This window comes from Chiloscyllium punctatum, chromosome X (genome assembly GCF_047496795.1).
Source record: "Chiloscyllium punctatum isolate Juve2018m chromosome X, sChiPun1.3, whole genome shotgun sequence".
Taxonomy (NCBI): domain Eukaryota; kingdom Metazoa; phylum Chordata; class Chondrichthyes; order Orectolobiformes; family Hemiscylliidae; genus Chiloscyllium; species Chiloscyllium punctatum.
Window position 1 is genome coordinate 15,443,702 of NC_092791.1, and position 21,068 is coordinate 15,464,769.

A 21,068-nucleotide genomic window follows, 5' to 3' on the forward strand; every position below is an offset into this window, starting at 1 on the left:
CACTAGGTCATCACCTTCCTTAGTTCCCCTTCTGGGAGGGTTTAGGACCGAAGGCATAATCTGAGTAATGGGTCACCCATTTCAGACAGAGATGAGGAATTTCTTCTCTCAGGATGCTGAATGTGTGAAATTCTTCTCTGCAGAGACTGGGCCTTGAAATGCTTAAAGGCTGAGATAGATTTTTGATCAATATGGGAATCCAGGGTTATGGACAAAAGGCAGGAAAGTGGACAGGAGGATTATTGCAGAATAATCAGCCCATCATGTCTGCACCGGCTTGTTAAACTAGTATCATTACCTAGTGCTAATCTTGACTTTTCCTGAAACACTTGCGCATTATATTTCTCCAAATAATCAGCCATTGCCCTCTTGAATGCCTCGATTGAGTGCATTACATATCCTAACTACTTGCTGTATGAATTCATTTTTTTGTTATATCATCCTTGCTTACTTTGCATATCACATTTGTTTTCCTTTCACGAGTGGGAATACATCTCCCTATCTATTCTGGCTGGCCCACTCATGACTCAGAAAACCTCTGTCAAATCTCCTCTCAGCTGCCTTCTCTCAAAGGAGAACAGTCCCAACTCCTTCAATCTATCTTCATCACTGAAGTTTCTCATTCCTGCAATTATTCTTGTAAAATGCTTCTGCACTGTCTCCAATGCCTTCATAGTCTTCCTATAATGAGGTGTTCACTACTGTATGCAATACTCCAGCTGAGGTCTAACAATTATCTTGCCCCAAGTTCAACATGACTGTCCTTTCCCACACTGGGACTGGTTTTGTGCTCTTTGTGAAATGGCTTGTATAGTTTGAAAATTTCTGATATTTTTTGTATTTCAGTGGGTACATCTGAGTCACAATATTCCGATTTTAGAGTGGCGATTTCGACAAACAGCTCCGTGGAAAAGTTTCAAGATGCTAAAGATCTGCAGTGAAGGAGAACCTTACTCTTTACTTCTTGCAGGATGAATTGTTGCTAGCAGCAAGATTTTGAAGTCCCAGAAAACAATTTTTTGATTACAAGATGAGATTTAATTTTCTGGTTGCCTCTTTAGTGAACCCAAGGTGTACGATTTTGGGAAAGATAAGGATACAAATATCCTCAAGTGAGAACAGTCAATTTCTGTCACTTGATATCCCAAGATGAGTGCTTCCTAGATACAGATGGTTCAGTTACAAGTTTTTACTGTGTGGGGGGGGAAGAGAATAAAGAAATAAAATGTTCAGAGCAACAGTCTTTCCAATATTCAAACTCTGACATCTCGTTAATCACCATTCTGTCTGATTTAGGGGCTCTGGAACAACCTTCCTGCCTCCCAAAATATTCTTTTAACAGCTTTAAAACACAGACCACATTCCCATTGGTTCCAAGCGCCACAGATTTTTAAAAAAAAATCTCAAAAGTGACTTGTGTGTGTTCCCTTATTCTAAAGTAATCTAGTATGGTTAGGCTAACGGGCTTTTAGTGTTTATTTATTTTGTTCCAAAATATAACTTTTTTTTGTTTACGTTTGGGTGGCAAGTGACGTTGCCGCAGGAAAGAGCAAGCAGGGCAGTGGTAAGACGTCTGGTTCGTGGCCACTGCCATTCGACCCTTTAAAATGGCTGTGCTTGGACCTGACACAATGCACCAGTTGGAGGATGCTCAGGTGTGCATCCTATCTGGAATCCCGTCTGCGCTCACCCCTGCATGGACCCCAAGGTCCCGTACTTCCCCCGGGAGCCTGAGCCCCTTCCGGAATTTTAGTTTTACCCCCTTTAAGGACATAATAGGCCCTGTATCGATTGCTACTGCACATTGTACACCTGATTCCCCTCATCCACCACATAGACACAGCTCAGCGTGTCCATTTGCCACCAGTCGGTGGGGATCCCCAGTGAAGGGTGCTCAACATGGGAGTCCTCCCCCTCTCTCTCGGGGATCTGGGGTTGAGGGTGCTGCATGCAGCAGTCCCCTGCAAACACAGGTTGCGATAGTTCATGGACTCCTAACCCAAATGCATATTCTGTGGCGCTGTGGGGTCCGTGGACCATGTATGTGTTGGGTGTGGGTGCTTGCACTCCCTTTTTGATTTCCTTAAAAACCTGCTCCTCTGTTTTTGGTTGCAGTGCTGAAAAGAATGCAATATTTAACCTGTGCTTGAAATCAGGACTTATTAGCTTGCGCAGTTTAATTTGTATCGTTTTAATTTTATTTTCAGTATTCTATTTTCAGCTGCATGTTACAATAAAAAGATTATTTTCTAAATGAATTGTTATTTTTATCTTCAGCACTGGCAACGTTCTGAAGGATAGTCATATTGGATATGAAACGTTCACTTTCTCTTTCACCACGGGTTTCTCTAGCATTCTCTGTTACGTATACGCCCTACCCTGGTTACAGACCACACCGGGAGAGTTGTGAGCATATTTAGGAAAGAGTTATTGAAGATTGCACTGTAGATGGACTCAAGGGACATCTTGATTCCAAGGGATAAAATAATTTTTTTTTAAAACTCGGTTTGTCAACCCTAGAATTCAGAAGGTTAAAGAGTGATTAAACTGTTAAACCAGAGACCCAGATAATGTTCAGGAGACCAGGTTCTAATCCTGCCATGGCAGATGGTGGAATTTGAATTCAATAAAAACCTCGAATTAAGAGTCTAATGATGGGGAGATTCAAGATGGTAGCAGTCTGAGAAGTCTGCTGTGTTGAGCTCCGTGCCATACCTTGAGTGGAAACTTTTTAGTATAAAATAGATAGAGCACCTAGAACCCCTTTAAATTAGGATTTAGAGACTCTGGAGTTGAAATGAAGACATCTAAAGGACTGAGCTAGGGGAGTGTAGCAGGCAGGGCACTCTGCTTCTGTGTCGGGCACACCCACAGCTGCTGCTTCAACTCCTTTTAAGTTTGGTGGAGGAGCAGCAGCATCTACGCATGGAGTTTGCAAAACTGAAAAAATTGAGGGAGTGCTGGAACTGATAATTGCCATGCTGACAAAGCATAAGCAGGAGGTCCAGGCTTTGGATCGGTGTGTGGAAGTGGTGGAACAGGACCGCAGCCTTTGCGGTCGTAATGGAGAGCTCCGAGGGGAGGGTCTGAACCTTGGAAAGCCAGGTTCGGGCCCTGTTAGACGACCTCAGAAACTGAGGTTGGAGAAAAAACTTGTCGTGTGTCTTTCGGGAGCGTGACGATGGCAAAAGCGTTGCTGAATTTCTTGAGAGGTGGCTCCCAGAGTTGCTGGGGCTGGAGATCGAGTTGGGCGAGGTGAGTGTGGAGCGGGTCCACACGATCGCGATACACAGGTCCAGGCTGGATTAGTGCCCCTGTCCAGTCCTAGTGCAACTCCAGCACGATAAAGAGAAGCAGTTAATAATAAAAACAGCCAGAAGACTGGGAAGAGATCCACAGCTCTGGTTTATAATGGTTTGAGGATAATGTTTTTTCAAGACTTTTCTGGGACCATGATTAAGAAAAAGAAGACTTTTGATGATGTAAAGAAAAAATTAAGAGACTCAAATATTCAATATTCTCTGAGGTAACCGGCAGTGCTATGTTTTAATTATGAGGGAATCTGTTTACAACTTCGACTGGGTGGAAAAAGCAAAAGAATTTTTGTACTCATTGAAATAATAGACTTGGACCGAGGGGAAAAAGGAAAAGATATGTGCGGACAATAGTATAATTTATTTTTAATCTTCTCTTTTTCTTTGTTCTTTTCCCTTTTGTGGCCTCAGGCCTTAGATGCTTGGTATTGCTTTGGTGTAAAATCTGGTTTGTTTTATATTGTATCCGTTTGGTAGTTATCTGTTATTCCGAGTGAGGGGTGGTTACTTTGGTGTGAAGATGTGTGGGGTTGATATGTGGTTGGGGAGGGGTGGGTGTCCACTCTCAACTTGTAGAAGTGTAAATAACATTTTTTTTCCATTGGCTGGGTTTGGGGCGTGGCCTTAACTGGCAGGTGCCAGGACAGCTGTAACATTAGATGCCCTTGATTAGATTAGATTCCGAGGAGAAAGTGAGGACTGCAGATGCTGGAGATCAGAGCTGAAAATGTGTTGCTGGAAAAGTGCAGCAGGTCAGGCAGCATCCAAGGAACAGGAGAATCGACGTTTTGGGCATAAGTCCAGTGACACATTTTCAGCTTAGATTAGATTCCCTACAGTGTGGAAACAGGCCCTTCGGCCCAACAAGTCCACACCGACCCTCTGAAGAGTACCCCACCCAGACCCATTTCCCTCTGACTAATGCACTGAACACTATGGACAATTTAGCATGCTCAATTCACCTGACCTGCACATCTTTGGACTGTGGGAGGAAACCAGAGCACCCGGAGGAAACCCACACAGACACTGGGAGAATGTGCAAACTCCACACAGTCAGTTACCCGAGGATGGAATTGAACCTGGAACCCTGGGGCTGTGAGGCAGCAGTGCTAACCACTGAGTCACCGTTCCTTAATTTTAGTTTCTAAATTTTAGTAGGGTTTGTGGGAATAGTTTTTAAATTTGATAAAGTCTGTGCATTTTTCCACTTGCCGCACATTAAATGAGCTTTTTCTTGAGGGACCGTGGGCTGTAGTGTGCAGACATGACTAGTGATCTGTTCAGGTGGTGCACCTGGAATATAAAGGGGAGCCATTCCCCCATTAAAAGAAAAAATTAAATACTTTCCCATACCATCTGCTTCTATCCCCCTCCATGACTATAGTGAAAGTCAGGGAGTTGTGATCACTATCACTGAAATGCTCTCCCACGCAGGTATCTGACACCTGGCAGATCCAGTATGGCCTCCTCTCTAGTCAGCCTGTCTACGTATTGAGTCAGGAACCCTTCCTGGATACACCTGACAAAAACTGCTCCATCCAAACTATTTGTACGAAGGAGGATCCAAGCAATATTAGGGAAGTTAAAGTCACCAAGACAACCATGATTCTTCTGCACCTTGTCCAAAATCTGCCTCCCAATCAGCTCCTCTGTGTCTCTGTTGCTACTGGTGGTCTGTTGGAAACTCCCTATAAAGTGACTGCTCCTTTCCTGTTTCTGACTTCCACCCATACTGACTCAATAGACAAACCCTCCTCGAAGACCTCCCTTTTTGCAGCTGTGATACTATCCCTGATTAGTAATGCCACTTCACCAACTCTTTTAGCTCCCCCTTTAGTGTGACTACCTCCTTGTAACTCCCCTCTCTCACCCCCTCAGCCTCCCGATGATCCAAAGTTCATCCAGCTCCAGTTCCCTAACGCAGTCTGTGAGTAGCTGGAGTTGGGTGCACTTCTCGCAGGTGAAGTCAGCAGGGATACCAGTGGTGACCCTTACCTCCAACATCCTGCAAAATGAGCATGCAACTGCCCTAGCCTCCATCCCCGCTGATCTAAATTGCCAAGAGAGATTGAAAAAAATTTTTTAAAAGCCTGACCGTACCAACCCTCCACTCACAGTCATTTTTTTGGTTAGAGGAGGATGGGTGGGAGGCACGACATGTAGTGTTTCGGGGTTAATTGCAGGCCCCAAAATATCAGTTCACGCGCCCAGCAATTCCCGTGTCCGCGTCCACTCTTGTTGAGCCTTTGCTTCACCTCCTCACAAGGTAAGTCTTTAAAAGGGAAGTTTACCTTCCCGGTAGCCTCCAGTCTTGCTGTTCCCACTGCTGCAAATGGATAATAAATCAATCATTCCTTTTCAGTAGTATCTTCAGTTAAATGCAAAAAGATATGGGTATCAATCACGGAAATTAAAAAAAAATATAAAATGTACAAAATTTAAGATTCATTTAAAGGTTTTTTTAAAAAAAGCAAAGTCCTCTCCTCATTGACTTTGGTCATAGGTTTTCTTCAAGAAGACAATTCAATTGTGCAGAACTAATGGGGCATTCCTTGTTAGAAAGAATGGAGTGAAGTTTGACAGCAGTAGCTCCCTCCTTTTCGCGGTTTCTCCAGCATTTGAGCATTTCAAATCTCTGCAAGACAACTAACCGCTGCTGAGCTTCACATTGATCAATTTCGTGGCTTTGCAGGTCTAGGAATTGGATTCCAATTTGCTGCCAATTATGCCCCATGTTTTTGGCCAATTGCATCAGTTTTTTGTCTGTCAGTATCTTTGGCTTCACCTCTGCAAACAAAAAAATAAAATATTAGAATGAAACATTTGGCCAGAGGAGCTTTAACTAAAGGGTAGTGAGTCTCTCTCAATCCCCATCAGTGATTACTATCCAGTGAATGCTGCATTGTGATCTTGTATCTTCTGTATTCTGTTTGAAATATTCCACACAAATGTTATTTTTAAAGGAATTCTTAAGTGAGATTATACGTACTGTTTTTCTTTGACATGATCATTTCATTGTCTGAAGGCTCAGACAGAGCTCCATCAGATTCACAGTCCTTCAGTCTCTCTCTCTTCCTCTGCACTATGTAAAAGAGCAAGATATTAGAATTCAAATCCAGTCAACTCCAAAGGCAGTATAGCTGACTTACTTCTGCCAAGGTCCCCTGAGCCCAATATGAGATATAAACAACTTCTAAATTAATTTTCTTAACAATGACCCTTTGAAAACCTCCAGGTGAGAGTGAGGACTGCAGATACTGGAGATTAGAGTCGAGAGTGCGGTGCTGGAAAAGCACAGCAGGTCAGACAGCATCCGAGGAGCAAGAGAGTCGGGCAAAAGGTGAAGGAGTGTGATTTAATTTAGTAACAACATTTTCAAGATGCTAAGTGAAACTGATAAGAGAAATTGGAGTCGGGGTGGGGGATAGTCACAAAAATAGAGACAGGTCTTTCAGGAGTAAATTTAGGGTAATAGACAATAGGTGCAGGAGTAGGCCATTCTGCCCTTTGAGCCAGCACCACCATTTATTATGATCATGGCTGATCATCCTCACTCAGTATCCTGTTCCTGCCTAATCCCCATAACCCTCGATTCCACTATCCTTAAGAGCTCTATCCAACTCTTTCTTGAAAGTATCCAGAGACTTGGCCTCCACTGCCCTCTGGGGCAGAGCATTCCACACACCCACCACTCTCTGGGTGAAGAAGTTTCTCCTCAACTCTGTTTTAAGTGGCCTACCCTTTATTTTTAAACTGTGTCGTCTGGTTCGGTACTCACCCATCAACGGAAACATGCTTCCTGCCTCCAGAGTGTCCAATCCTTTAATGATCTTATACGTCTCAATCAGATCCCCTCTCAGCCTTCTAAACTCAAGGGTATACAAGCCCAGTCTCTCCAATCTTTCAATATAAGATAGTCCCGCCATTCCGGGAATTGACCTCGTGAACCTATGCTGCACTCCCTCAATAGCCAGAATGTCTTTACTCAAATTTGGAGACCAAAACTGCACACAATATTCCAGGTGTGGTCTCACCAGGGCCCTGTACAGCTGCAGAAGAACCTCTTTGCTTCTATACTCAGTTCCTCTTGTTATGAAGGCCAGCATGCTATTAGCTTTCTTCACACTGATGTACAAGAACACTAGATCTCATTGTACTGCCCCATTACCTAACTTGACTCCATTTTGTAGTAATCTGCCTTCCCGTTCTTGCCACTAAAGTGGATAACCACACATTTATCCACATTAAACTGCATCTGCCATGCATCTGTCCACTCACCTAACCTGTCCAGGTCACCCTGTAACCTCCTAACATCCTCCTCACATTTCACCCTGCCACCCAGATTTGTATCATCAGCAAATTTGCTAATATTACTGATAATACCATCACCTATATCATTAATGTACATTGTAAAAAGCTGCGGTCCCAACACTGATCTTTGCGGTACCCCACTGGTCACTGCCTGCCATTCCGAAAGGGAGTCATTTATCACTACTCTTTAGAACATAGAACATAGAAGAATACAGCGCAGTACAGGCCCTTCAGCCCTCGATGTTGTGCCGATCAAAGCCCACCTAACCTACACTAACCCACTATCCTCCATATACCTATCCAATGCCCGCTTAAATACCCATAAAGAGGGAGAGTCCACTACTGCTACTGGCAGGGCATTCCATGAACTTACGACTCGCTGAGTGAAGAACCTACCCCTAACATCAGTCCTATATCTACCCCCCCTTAATTTAAAGCTATGCCCCCTTGTAATAGCTGACTCCATACGTGGAAAAAGGTTCTCACTGTCAACCCGATCTAACCCCCTAATCATCTTGTACACCTCTATCAAATCACCCCTAAACCTTCTTTTCTCCAATGAAAACAACCCCAAGTGCCTCAGCCTTTCCTCATAGGATTTTCCTACCATACCAGGCAACATCCTGGTAAACTTCCTCTGCACCCGTTCCAGTGCCTCCACATCCTTCCTATAGTATGGCGACCAAAACTGCACACAATATTCCAGATGCGGCCGCACCAGAGTCTTATACAACTGCAGCATAACCTCAGGACTCCGGAACTCAATTCCTCTACCAATAAAAGCCAGTACGCCATATGCCTTCTTCACTGCACTATTTACCTGGGTGGCAACTTTCAGAGATCTGTGTACATGGACACCAAGATCCCTCTGCTCTTCCACACTACCAAGTAGTCTACCATTAGCCCAGTAATCTATCTTTTTATTACTCTTACCAAAGTGAATCACTTCACACTTAGCTACATTGAACTCCATTTGCCACCTTTCTGCCCAGCTCTGCAGCTTCTCTATATCCCGCTGTAACCTGCCATATCCTTCCTCACTGTCTACAACTCCTCCGACTTTCGTATCATCCGCAAACTTGCTCACCCAACCTTCTAACCCTTCCTCCAGGTCATTTATAAAAATGACAAACAGCAATGGTCCCAAAACAGATCCTTGCGGAACACCGCTAGTGACGGCACTCCAAGATGAACCTTTGCCATCAACTACTACCCTCTGTCTTCTTCCAGAGAGCCAATTCCTAATCCAAACCTCCAACTCACCCTCAATGCCATATCTCTGTATTTTCTGCAGTAGCCTACCATGGGGGACCTTATCAAACGCCTTACTAAAATCCATATATACCACATCTACCGCTTTCCCCTCATCTACCTCCTTAATCACCTTCTCAAAGAATTCAATAAGGTTTGTGAGGCACGACCTTTGTTTCCTGTCAGCCAACCAATTTTCAATCCAAGTCAGTATTCTGTCCCCAATACCATGTGCCCTAATTTTGCTCACTAACATCCTATGTGGGACTTTATCAAAGGCTTTCTGAAAGTCCAGGTACACTACATCCACTGGATCTCCCTTGTCCATCTTCAGAGTTACATCCTCAAAAAATTCCAGAAGATTTTTGTGCGTGCACATTAGCAGAAGTTTGGAATCCTCTGCAAAAACAGTTGACACTTGATCCATTTTATAACTAATAAATACTGGATGGATACACCTTGCGGCGGGGGTGGGGGTACAAAGTTAAAAGTCACACAAGACCAGGTTTAATTGGAAGCACTACTTTTCGGAGTGCTGCTCCTTCACCTTGGGGGTGGGGGTACTGGGACATGAGAGAGTGGGATACAGGAAGGAAGTGGGGGAAAGCGGGTGTAATACAAGCAGGATCAAGAGGGGGATGGTTAGAAGAGAGGAACAGAAGAATACACAGTGAGGGGAGGAGCTAGGAAGGACACAAAGGTGCGATGTGGGGACAATACACAGTAGGATAGGGAGGATACACATGATAGTGACAGAGGAAGGATTCACACGGGGGATACAGAGAGGCTTGAAGGCTGGGGGGATTCATGGAGGATACACATAAGTGTACGGGAACACATCTGGAGAGGACACACGGGGGAGGGGGAGGGGGAGGGGGAGGCGGGAATAGAAAGAGGATGCACAGAAAGGGATATTTGTTCTCCGCACTCCTGTACCCCCCCCCCCCCCCCCCCACACCCAACAAAAGACAACCCTCGTTGTTTATCTCATTTCCTCTTTTATCAGTTCCAAGCGGCGCTTGTGTAATTGAGCAAAAACGGAAACTGCTGTCGAACCTTAGGTTCTGTTTTTGTTTCAGCTCTGTTTTATTTGGTGTAAATGACGTGCTGTGTTCTGTTACCTCGAGTGCCCTCGGAGCCACTCATGTTTCCGTCTCCAAACATTTTCCCCACCAGGTCACGTCTGGGAATTTGAAGCAGGACCTTTCTGCTGATATCTCGAGCCTGCTTTCCATAATTGTGCTGGAGGAGAGAAGCCATTTCCTGCCGAGATTTTCCCTCCAACCGCCCGCGGGCTATCGGTTTAAATTCCGCGCTGTTCTCAAGATGGAATCGGAACCTTTTGAAATCATTTTCGCTCAGTTCATCGAGGACCTCAAGCAGGAACTGTCCGGTTGTCATGGTGTTCTTTTGTTAAAGGAATCCCAACAGAAAGACCGAGCGACACATCCGCGCCACTCAATCAGGACACACTGAGCTGCTTTTCCAAATTCAAAATTAACAACAGTTTCGCTTTCCCTGAGAACCGCCTCCGGTATTGCCAATGAGAAGATCTCCTTCCGAGTGCAGCGAGCCAGCCCGCGCTTTTTCCTCAATCCTTTCACCAGGTGGGGATATACAAACACACGGCCAGTATCGCAATTTGATTATTTGCAAGTACTGTAGATGCCCTCTTTCTAAGTTCCCACTCTGAAAGGGTATTGGACGATACATGTCGAGCCTGCTGCACATTCAATAAATACCACGACTGATCCGGTAACACTACCTCTGGTAACCTTTGACCGTCTTGCATAATTAGAATCTAACACTACCTCACAAATGTTCAATAACTCTACTTCTACCACCTTTTCAGGAAGAGTTCCACAGTCTCGATATCTCCGGGAGAGGACAAGAGTCATCTATGATTAAAATGGGCGCCTCCAGATGCATTGAATCTCTACAGTGTGGAAACACGCCATTTAGCCCAACAAAGCCGCACTGACCCTCCAGAAGAGCAGCCCAACCCCCCCGTATAACCATGCATTTCCCACGGCTGATGCACTCAGCCCACACATCCCTGGACACTATGGGACATTTTAGCATGGTCAATCCACCCTAACCTGCACATCCCTGGACACTATGGGACAATTTAGCATGGTCAATCCACCCTAACCTGCACATCCCTGGACACTATGGGACAATTTACCATGGTCAATCCACCCTAACCTGCACATCCCTGGGCACTATGGGACAATTCAGCATGGCCAATCCACCCTAACCTGCACATCCCTGGACACTATGGGACAATTTAGCATGGCCATTCCACCCTAACCTGCACATCCCTGGGCACTATTGGACAATTTAGCTTGACCAATCCACCCTAACCTGCACATCCCTGGACACTATGGGACAATTTAACATGGCCAATCCACCCTAACCTGCACATCCCTGGGCACTATGGGACAATTTAACATGGCCAATCCACCCTAACCTGCACATGTTTGAACTGTGGGAGGAAACCCACATGGGGGAACGTGCAAACTCCGCAAAATCAGTTACCCGAGGCTGGAATTGAACCTGGTACTGTGAGGCAGCAGTGCTAACCACTGAGCCAACATGCCACCCCAAACATGATTTTTAAACAGTGAGCCCTAGATTCTTTCACAAAAGAAACTCAGTTCCTACATTCATCCATCAAGACCCTTCAAGATCTTATATATTTCGATCATGTTACCTCTTACTCTTCTAAACTTAAGTGGGAACAAGCACAGTCAGTCCAACCTTTCCTCATAAGACAACCAATTCCAGTATTGATTTGGAGGTGCCGGTGTTGGACTGGGCTGTACAAAGTTAAAAATCACAAAATCACGCAAGCACCTGATGAAGTTGCACCACTCCGAAAGCTAGTGCTTCCAAATAAATGTGTTGGACCATAACCTGGTATTGTGTGATTTTTTACATTTGTACATTCCAGTATTAGTCTACTTCTCTGAACTGCTTCCAACTCATTTACATATTTCTGTAAATACAATGACCAGCATTGCATAAAGTACTCCAGATGTGGTCTCACCAGTGTCCTGTGTAGTCTACAGGTCGTTCTGTTATAACACACATTTCGTTAAAGTGAATTCGCTGTAACATGATTGACAAATTGGGGACACTGTTTCTAGAGCACAAACTTTTAAAACATGTGTTGGCTGTAACACGATTACATCGCCAACACTTTAAGTGCACAATTTTTCTATAATGCGGGTTTGCACAAGAACATGGCCATGGCGTTATAGAAGAACGACCTGTAGTTTGTATTCAGTTCTCCTTGCAGTAAATTATAACATTCTATTAGCTTTCCTGATTACTTGCTGTAGCTGTATACTAAACTTATGTGATTCATGCACCACGGTACCCATCTCAGAGCTCCACATCCATGCATGTTTAATGCACGATAGCATGCTTCCGTTTTATTCTTCCTTCTGAAATGGGCAGTTTCACATTTCCCACAATATATATAGGAAATAAGAACAAAGAACTTCCAGAGGAAGTGGTGGATGCAGTTACAGTTACAATGTTTAAAAGTATATTTACAGGAAAGGTTTGGAGGGATATGGGCCAAGTGTAGGCAGGTGGGACTAGTTTAGTTTGGGATCATGGTCAGCGTGGATTGTTTGGACTGAAAGGTCTGTTCCCGTGCTCTATGACTATTAGTAGGCTATTGGGGCCCTCAAACCTGCTTCAGATTTTCCCAGTTCAAGACCACATCCAGCCAGGAGAACCATTTTCCCTCTGTCTACCCTGTCAATTCCTGAGTTATGATGGTTCCAAATGGGATATCCCACATTGTCAAGCTCCCTGGTGAAGAAGAATTCACTGACTCACTTTCATTTTTTGAGTGGGTCACAATGAGGTTAATTTACAAAGGATCCCCTTCTTTGAGGATATTTCTCTCCCAGACCAAATGAATTTATGATTTAACAGGAGTCAATTTAATTAGGCTTTTTTAGTTATTTAAAGAGTTTATTATCACTAAATGCGAGAATAAATAATAATGCAACTCACATATTGGTGTAGTACTCAGAGTGAGACAGTCCTTCCTTTTATCCTGCTTCTTTTTGACGGGTTGCTGAGTAGCTGGCTTCTAGCACTCAGAGGAAGAGTTTCCTTTGCCTGTAATACAGGAGTGACTAGTGAATAGTTTTATGACTGTGACCTTCACATTACACTAGCACTCAAACCCAGGCTATTACACAGGAACATCTCATCTGACTAGCATGCCTTCTTCCACTAGAACACATATATTAGAGTTAAACTGGCTTTTAACCCCTGTTCTTTTGGCTTCTTTAAAGTGGAAGGTACAAAAATGTCTCTTACCCAGACTGCTTGGAAGCTTTCCTGACACTTTGTCAGGTGTGACAATTTACCAGACAATTCTTTTTCCAGACAGTCACTGAATTTACATCTGTACTCAACACCTGCCCATGTTTTTTTGTGAAAAAGATTTTAATTAAAGTTTGATCTGTCCATAGATGATCCACAGTCATAACAATACTTGGAGCCCAAACATTGATTGATCCTTATGGTATCTCTCTTATCACAATCTGCCAATCAAAGAATGACCCCTTTATTCCACATACTTCGTTTTGTCAGTTAACTAATTCTAGAACATAGAACATAGAACAATACAGCACAGAACAGGCCCTTCGGCCCACGATGTTGTGCCGAACATTTGTCCTAGCTTAAGCACCTATCCATGTACCTATCCAATTGCCGCTTAAAGGTCACCAATGATTCTGACTCTGCCACTCCCACAGGCAGCGCATTCCATGCTCCCACCACTCTCTGGGTAAAGGATCCACCCCTGACATCCCCCCTATACCTTCCACCCTTCACCTTAAATTTATGTCCCCTTGTAACACTCTGTTGTACCCGGGGAAAAAGTCTCTGACTGTCTACTCTATCTATTCCACTGATCATCTTATAAACCTCGATCAAGTCACCCCTCATCCTTCGCCGTTCCAATGAGAAAAGGCCTAGCACTCTCAACCTATCCTCGTACGACCTATTCTCCATTCCAGGCAACATTCTGGTAAATCTCCTCTGCACCCTCTCCAAAGCTTCCACATCTTCCCTAAAGTGAGGCGACCAGAACTGCACATAGTACTCCAAATGTGGTCTTACCAAGGTCCTGTACAGCTGCAACATCACTTCACGACTCTTGAATTCAATCCCTCTGCTAATGAACGATAATACTTCATAGGCCTTCTTACAAGCTCTATCCACCTGAGTGGCAACTTTCAAAGAGCTATGAACATAGACCCCAAGATCCCTCTGCTCCTCCACCTTACTAAGAACCCTACCGTTAACCCTGTATTCCGCATTCTTATTTGTCCTTCCAAAATGGACAACCTCACACTTGACAGGGTTGAACTCCATCTGCCACTGCTCAGCCCAGCTCTGCATCATATCTAAGTCCCTTTGCAGCCGACAAAAGCCCTCCTCACTATCCACAACTCCACCAATCTTCGAATCGTCTGCAAATTTACTGACCCACCCTTCGACTCCCTCTTCCAAGTCATTAATAAAAATTACAAACAGCAGAGGACCCAGGACTGATCCCTGCGGAACTCCACTTGTAACTGGGCTCCAGGCTGAATATTTACCATCTACCACCACTCTCTGACTTCGACCGGTTAGCCAGTTCTCTATCCAACTGGCCAAATTTCCCACTATCCCAAGCCTCCTTACTTTCCGCATAAGCCTACTATGGGGAACCTTATCAAATGCCTTACTAAAATCCATGTACACTACATCCACTGCTCTACCCTCATCCACATGCTTGGTCACCTCCTCAAAGAATTCAATAAGATTTGTAAGGCAAGACCTACCCCTCACAAATCCGTGCTGGCTGTCCCTAATCAAGCAGTGTCTTTCCAGATACTCATAAATCCTATCCCTCAGTACCCTTTCCATTACTTTGCCTACCACCGAAGTAAGACTCATCCATTCTCAATCCATTATATTACCTCCAATCCCAATTTTGTTTACTAACCTCCTATGTGGGACCTTAAAGGGACAATATTTAAATTCCATACTCCTTTCAACATAAACCATTAAAAGTCAAATTGCAGATTATACAGTTATGAATAAGTGCAAAGTAATAGGATCTATTTAAAAAAGAACAGAGAAGGTGTGGGTAGCACAGTGGTTAGCACTGCTGCATCAAAGCGCTGGAAACCTGGGTTCAATTCCCACCTCAGCTGACTGACTGTGTGGAGTCCCCATGTCTGTGTGGGTTTTCTCCGGGTGCTCCGGTTTCCTCCCACAGTCCAAACAAAAATGTGCAGGTTAGATGAATTGGCCATGCTAAGTTGCCTGTAGTGTTAGGTGAAGGGGTAAATGTAGGGGAATGGGTCTGGGTAAGTTGCGCTTCAGCGGGTCTGTGTGGACTTGTTGGACTGAAGGGTCTGTTTCCACACTATAAGTAATCTAGTATGCTGAACTTAATAGAACCATAATTCAATCATACAGTCATACAGTATAGAAGTAGATCTTTCGGTCCACGCTGACCATGTTCCCAAACTAAACCAGTCCCATTTGCCTGTGCTTACAAATCTTTCCTATTCATCAACTTACTCAAATGTCTTTTAAACATTGTAATTGTATCTACATCTACCACTTCCTCTGGAAGTTCATTCCACACACAAGCCACTCTCTGTGTAAAAAAGTTGCCCCTTTTTAAATCTTTCTCCTCTCAATTAAAAAAAACAGGTTTGAATTTCCCTACTGTAGGGGAAAGACCCATGTCATTCATCTGTCTATGCCCCTCATGATTTTATAAAACTCAATAAGGTCATCCTTCAACCTCCTCCCTCCAGTCAAATAAGTCCTAGCTTTTCTAGTCTATATCTCAACCCCTCCATTCCCAGTGACAGCCTGGTAAATCTTTTCTGGACCCTATCCAATTTAATAAGATCCTTCCCATAACAGGGCAACCAGAACTACACACAGTAGTTCAGAATAGGCCTCACCAATGTCCTGCACAACTTCAACATAATGAAGTTCTGAGCAACAAAGGCAAGAGTACTTAATCACCCAGTGATGCAAATTTCAGAGAATTATGTACCTGAACACCTAGATCTCCCAATCATATGAGAATACTGTGCAGCTTTGGTCTCCATATGTTAATAAAAATTATAGAAGCACCACAGAAAATGAAACAAAAGTTACACCAGCATTAAGTAGGTACAAATACCAACTGAAACTGACTGGGACTCCTTTGAAGAGAAAATGCATAGGTCATTAAAACTATTGAAGGGTTTGATGGGTGAACAAAGAGATGCTTCTATTGTGAAAAATTCAAACCTATGGTCCTTAAATGATAAATAGTCTCTAATCAATCCATTAGGGAATAGCACTGTCTTGACTTAAAGAGTGGTTAGAATGTGAAACTCATTACCACAGGGAGTAATTGAGGTAAATAATTTACATGCATTGAGCATCGCTGAAAAAAGGCACACTTTGTTAAAGCTTTTCATCTTGTACTTGTCAGGACAATTTGCAAGAACACCAATAAAGTGGAAAGCCAATATTTATACTGTATGAGAGGAGAGTGCTGATTGGTCCACAAGTGGGTTCTGATTGCTAGAGGCTTTGCCATGGAGAATGCAGCAATTTATAATTATTGACAATTAACTACAGACAGAAAGAACATGTACATTCACTGCATCTGTTTCAACTCAACAAAATAGATGACAAGCACTCGCTGGTTCATTTCTCAAGCCAATACATTGACCAATCAAAGTCAACATGCCTGGTTTAAAATAAAACAAAATCTGCCTGTTAGTTGTTACCATTAACTGCTGCAATCTCCAAACCAATGCCTCTACTAATCCATGCCAATGTTACCTCTCATCCCATAGACAGATAACAAAGTGGGAATAACTGTCATTTTTAGGTTGGTATGCAGTGTAGTACTGAAAATGTGTTGCTGGAAAAGCTCAGCAGGTCAGGCAGCATCCAAGGAGCAGGAAAATCGACGTTTCGGGCATGACACGTCAATTCATGCCTGAAACGTCGATTCTCCTGCTCCTTGGATGCTGCCTGACCTGCTGAGCTTTTCCAGCAACACGTTTTCAGCTCTGATCTCCAGCATCTGCAGTCCTCACTTTCTCCATGCAGTGTATTACTGCCAGGATCAGTTCTGGGACCTCAGCTACTTACAGTCCATATTAATGACTTAAATGAAGGGATCAAGTTTAATGTACCCAGGGTTTATTGATGTAAAGGTAGCTGCAAAAGTAAGATGTATGAAGGCTACAATATAATACGGGGAAGTGCAAGTTATTTACTTGGATGGGATTTTATTTGAAAGAAGCAGAATTATATTTTTTAAAAAAATTCCAGGTATCGAGCATCACTGGCAAGACCGACACTTATTGCCCATTCCTAATTGTTTGGGAAGGTGTGGTTAACTGCCTTCTTAAACCACTACAATCCAGGTGGTGTGGATAGATCACAGTTCTCTTTGAGAGGGAATTTCAAGAGCTCGACCCAGTAAAGGAATAATATATTTTCAAGTCAGGATGATGTGTGGCTTTGAGGGGGACTTGCAGATAGCATTGTTCCTATGCATCTGCTGTCCTCTTTCCAGTTGGGACAGGTCATGGGTTTGGAAGGTGCTATCTAAGGGGAATTTCTATAGCGCATCCTCAAGTTGGTACTCACTGCTGGTGATAAGAGAGAGTAAATCTTTTGGGTAGTGGGTGGGACGTTGATTAAGCAAGTTGCTTCATCTTGAATGTTGTTGGAGTTTCATTCATCCAGGCAAATGGAAAATATTCAATGGTACTCCTGAATTCACCCATCATTTACATGGCTAGTCTAGTTTTGTTTCTCAATACTAATGTTGATGGCGGGGAAGTTATGCTGTTCAATGTCAGAGGTGCTTATTTTATTTATTTTATGTGATATTCTCGGCCAGTATTTATTGTGTACCCCTAATTGCTGAGAGGGTAGTTAAGAATTAACCACATTGCTGTGTGTCTCAAGTCACATGTCAGCCAAACCAGGTAAGGATGGCAAACTTCCTTTCCTAAAGGACATTTGTAAACAACAATCTATTTGAAAATCAGTGGTATATACAACAATTGTCAGTCAACATTACTGAGACAACTGTCCTTGGCAGCCATACCCCCTACTCTTCTGCTGTGCAATGGTAAGGGATGCCAACTCCATTCAAGGCCTGAGCAATGAGTACCTATACCCATCATCTGGACAACACAGGGAACCTACTTACCAAGTGCTGAGTTTTCCATTGCACTTCTGATTCTCTGAAGGGACTGGAGTGATGTCCTGGAGTACCAGCAAATACCATTTATCAGGTCAGTTTCTGAAGGCATGGGAAATCTATCCAATACTTCAAAAGAACAAAACTGCAAGCCCTCAGATGGTATAAGAATTTTTAAATGAGAGAAACAGAAAATATTGGGGAACACAGTGAGGAACTGGAAGAATTAGTAGGGAAAAGTATTGGAAATTTGATGGGATTGAAGGCTGATAAATTCTCAGGCCCTGATAAAGTACATCCCGGAGTACATAAGGAAGCAGCTGTAGAAACATTGGATGCATTGGTGGTCATCTTTCATGACTGCATAGACTTTGGAACCACTCCTGTGGATTGGAGGATAGCTAAAGTAAACCCAGTATTTAAACAAGGAAGTAGAGAGAAAAGTGGGAATTATAGACTGACAAGCCTGACATTAGTAGTTGGGAAAATGCTGGAGTCCATTAAAAAAGACTTAATAGCACAGCACTTGGAAAACAGTGACAGGATCAGACAGTCACTTATGAAAGGGAAATCATGTTGATGAATCTAATGGAATTATTTGAGGATATAACTAATAGAGATGATAGAGGGAGCCAGTGGATGTGGTTTATTTGGATTTTAAAGAAGATCCATGAGGGATTATCATGTAAAAGTAGTACTGGGATTGGGGGTATTGACATGCATAGAGAACTGGTTGGCAGATAGGAAACAAAGAGAAGGAACAACTGGCTTTTTTTCCACGTAGCAAGCAGTTACTAGCGAGGATCAGTACTTGAAGTCCAGCTTTTCACAATCTATGTTAATAATTTATAAGGAACCAAGTGTAATATTTCTGAGTTTGCAGATGACACAAAGCTTGGTTGGAAGATGAACTGTAAGGATGCAGCAGATATGTTGCAGTGTGATTTGGATGGCTGAATAAGGGGACAAATGCATGGCAGATTAAGTATAATGTGGCTAAGTGAGCTTATCCACTTTGGGAGCAAAAACAGGAAGGCAGATTATTTTAATGATGATAGATTGGGAAAGGGGGAGGTGCAACTTGTATACCAGTTGCTGAAAATAAGTGTACAGGTGGAGCAGGCAGTGAAGAAGGCAAGTGGGTATGTTTCATAGCAAGAGGATTTGAGTACAGGAACGGAGATGCCTTGTCTTGGCAAGACTACTCCTCCTGAAATATTGTGTGCACTTTTAGTCTCCATGTGAGGATGGATGTTCTGGCTATGGATTACAATGCAGGTTTACCAGACTGATTCCTAGGATGACATGACTGACATTTGAAGATAGATTAGATCAGTTAGGACTATATTCACTGGAATTTAGAAGAATGAGTGGGCAGAGGTCATAAAAGTAGATACAATAGCAAAGTTTAAGATAGACACGATCAAGCAGGGAATACAGGGGTACAGACTGTGCAGGCAGATGGGATCAGTTTAGATTGGTATCATGGTCAGCACAGACATGATGGGCTGAAGGGCCTGTTTCTGTACTGTAGTGTTCTATAATTCTAACAGGACAAAATGCAGGAAGGACTTTCCTGATGACCAGGGAGTCCAGAGCCAGGGGTCACAGTATAAGTGTACATGGTTGGCCAATTTAGGTTTGCGACATTTTTTCACACAGAGAACAGTGAGCCTGTGGCTTTCTCTGCCATAGAAAGTGATTGAGACCAAAATAGTGAATGTTTTCACGAAGTTAGATATAGTACAGGATCATTATAAAGCTGGCAGAAGTGATATCTTATATCAGATGAATTTCTGAATTGAGCAAATTGCTGTTTTGATGCTGACCGTTGCCAAGATATGGATACTTTGGAAAAAGAAACATCTGCTGGGAACTGGTTTGAAACTGCTGAAACTTCCTTTATCAGCATCGTTACACTACAATAGAGAGGCACAGTACACTTTCCCTCTCCAGTCTGGGGAGATAGATTTTTCATTAATCTGTTCGCAGATGTTGTGGTACACCCCTGTGACAGGCAGGTCTTGAACTCATTTCTGGCTCAGTGTGGATACGGTCTCTGTGACCAACACCATAAAGACGTTCTTGCCTCGTTACAATCACAACAAATTAAAGTAACTACAATCAACTTATTTATGACATGGTGCTCGAGTCAGTGGTACTTGAACCCAGGTCTCCAGACTACCAGTATGCCACAAGAATCCCAGAATCAGTCTAGATTACATTAGATTCCTTAGTGTTTGTAGAATGACTTTTAGCACCTGCTTCAGCCAGCGTGGCCTCCCCTTTAAAAGGTACAGGGCGATTCTTACAGTTACCTGGCTGCAAACTGCAGTCACTGAAATCAGCAGAATACACACAGTTTGTACGTATAGCCTGCAGTTGAAGGAACCTGTCCAGTGCAATCCCACATTGGCACTGCCACACCTGTTTCCAGTCTGCTATGTGCAATATTACAGCTAAGACTGTAACCAGAGTTACAGCAGTGTTTAGCAATAACAATATTTTGGTGTTATTTTCCAGGGTATGGTAATTGGGCGGGGGCAGAGAAGAGATCCTTTTCACAAAACCTCAAGAATTGACTTTCAATACAATACACTTGGCACAAGAACACATTTCAGCTGTTTTACAGGTGCCCCATGTCAAAAGTGTGTTTGCGTCTGAGGGTGCGGAGGTTTTATAACATGTTATCAATTTGTTTATTGCACTGAACTCAGTTAAAACCCGTTCAATTTCCCCTTCATGGCGGGGTCAACCTTTTCAAAACGTTGACACCTCAAAACAGGTGCTCGAATAAGGGAAGCTGGAAAGGAGTTCCCAGGAAATTGCTAAAACAAAAAAAAGAACAGCCTGCCTTGCTGTATGTGATTGACAGGCTCATCATAGCAGGATCTCTTCATTCAGACAAAGTACGTCAGCTCCAACATGGGCAC

At 43.3% G+C, this 21,068-nt stretch overlaps 1 protein-coding gene across 3 annotated transcripts in view; it reads left to right on the forward strand.

The window, feature by feature from the left end:
* The window catches only part of LOC140471104 (tumor necrosis factor receptor superfamily member 26-like), a 43,921-nt gene extending 41,667 nt beyond the window's left edge, over positions 1-2,254 (forward strand). For all 3 annotated transcript variants that reach the window (XM_072566983.1, XM_072566984.1, XM_072566985.1), the window contains one exon: positions 847-2,254. In XM_072566983.1, the coding sequence (XP_072423084.1) occupies positions 847-941 (95 nt within the window). In that variant the 3' untranslated portion in view covers positions 942-2,254. The remainder of the gene's footprint in view (positions 1-846) is intronic.
* Positions 2,255-21,068: the final 18,814 nt, after the last annotated feature.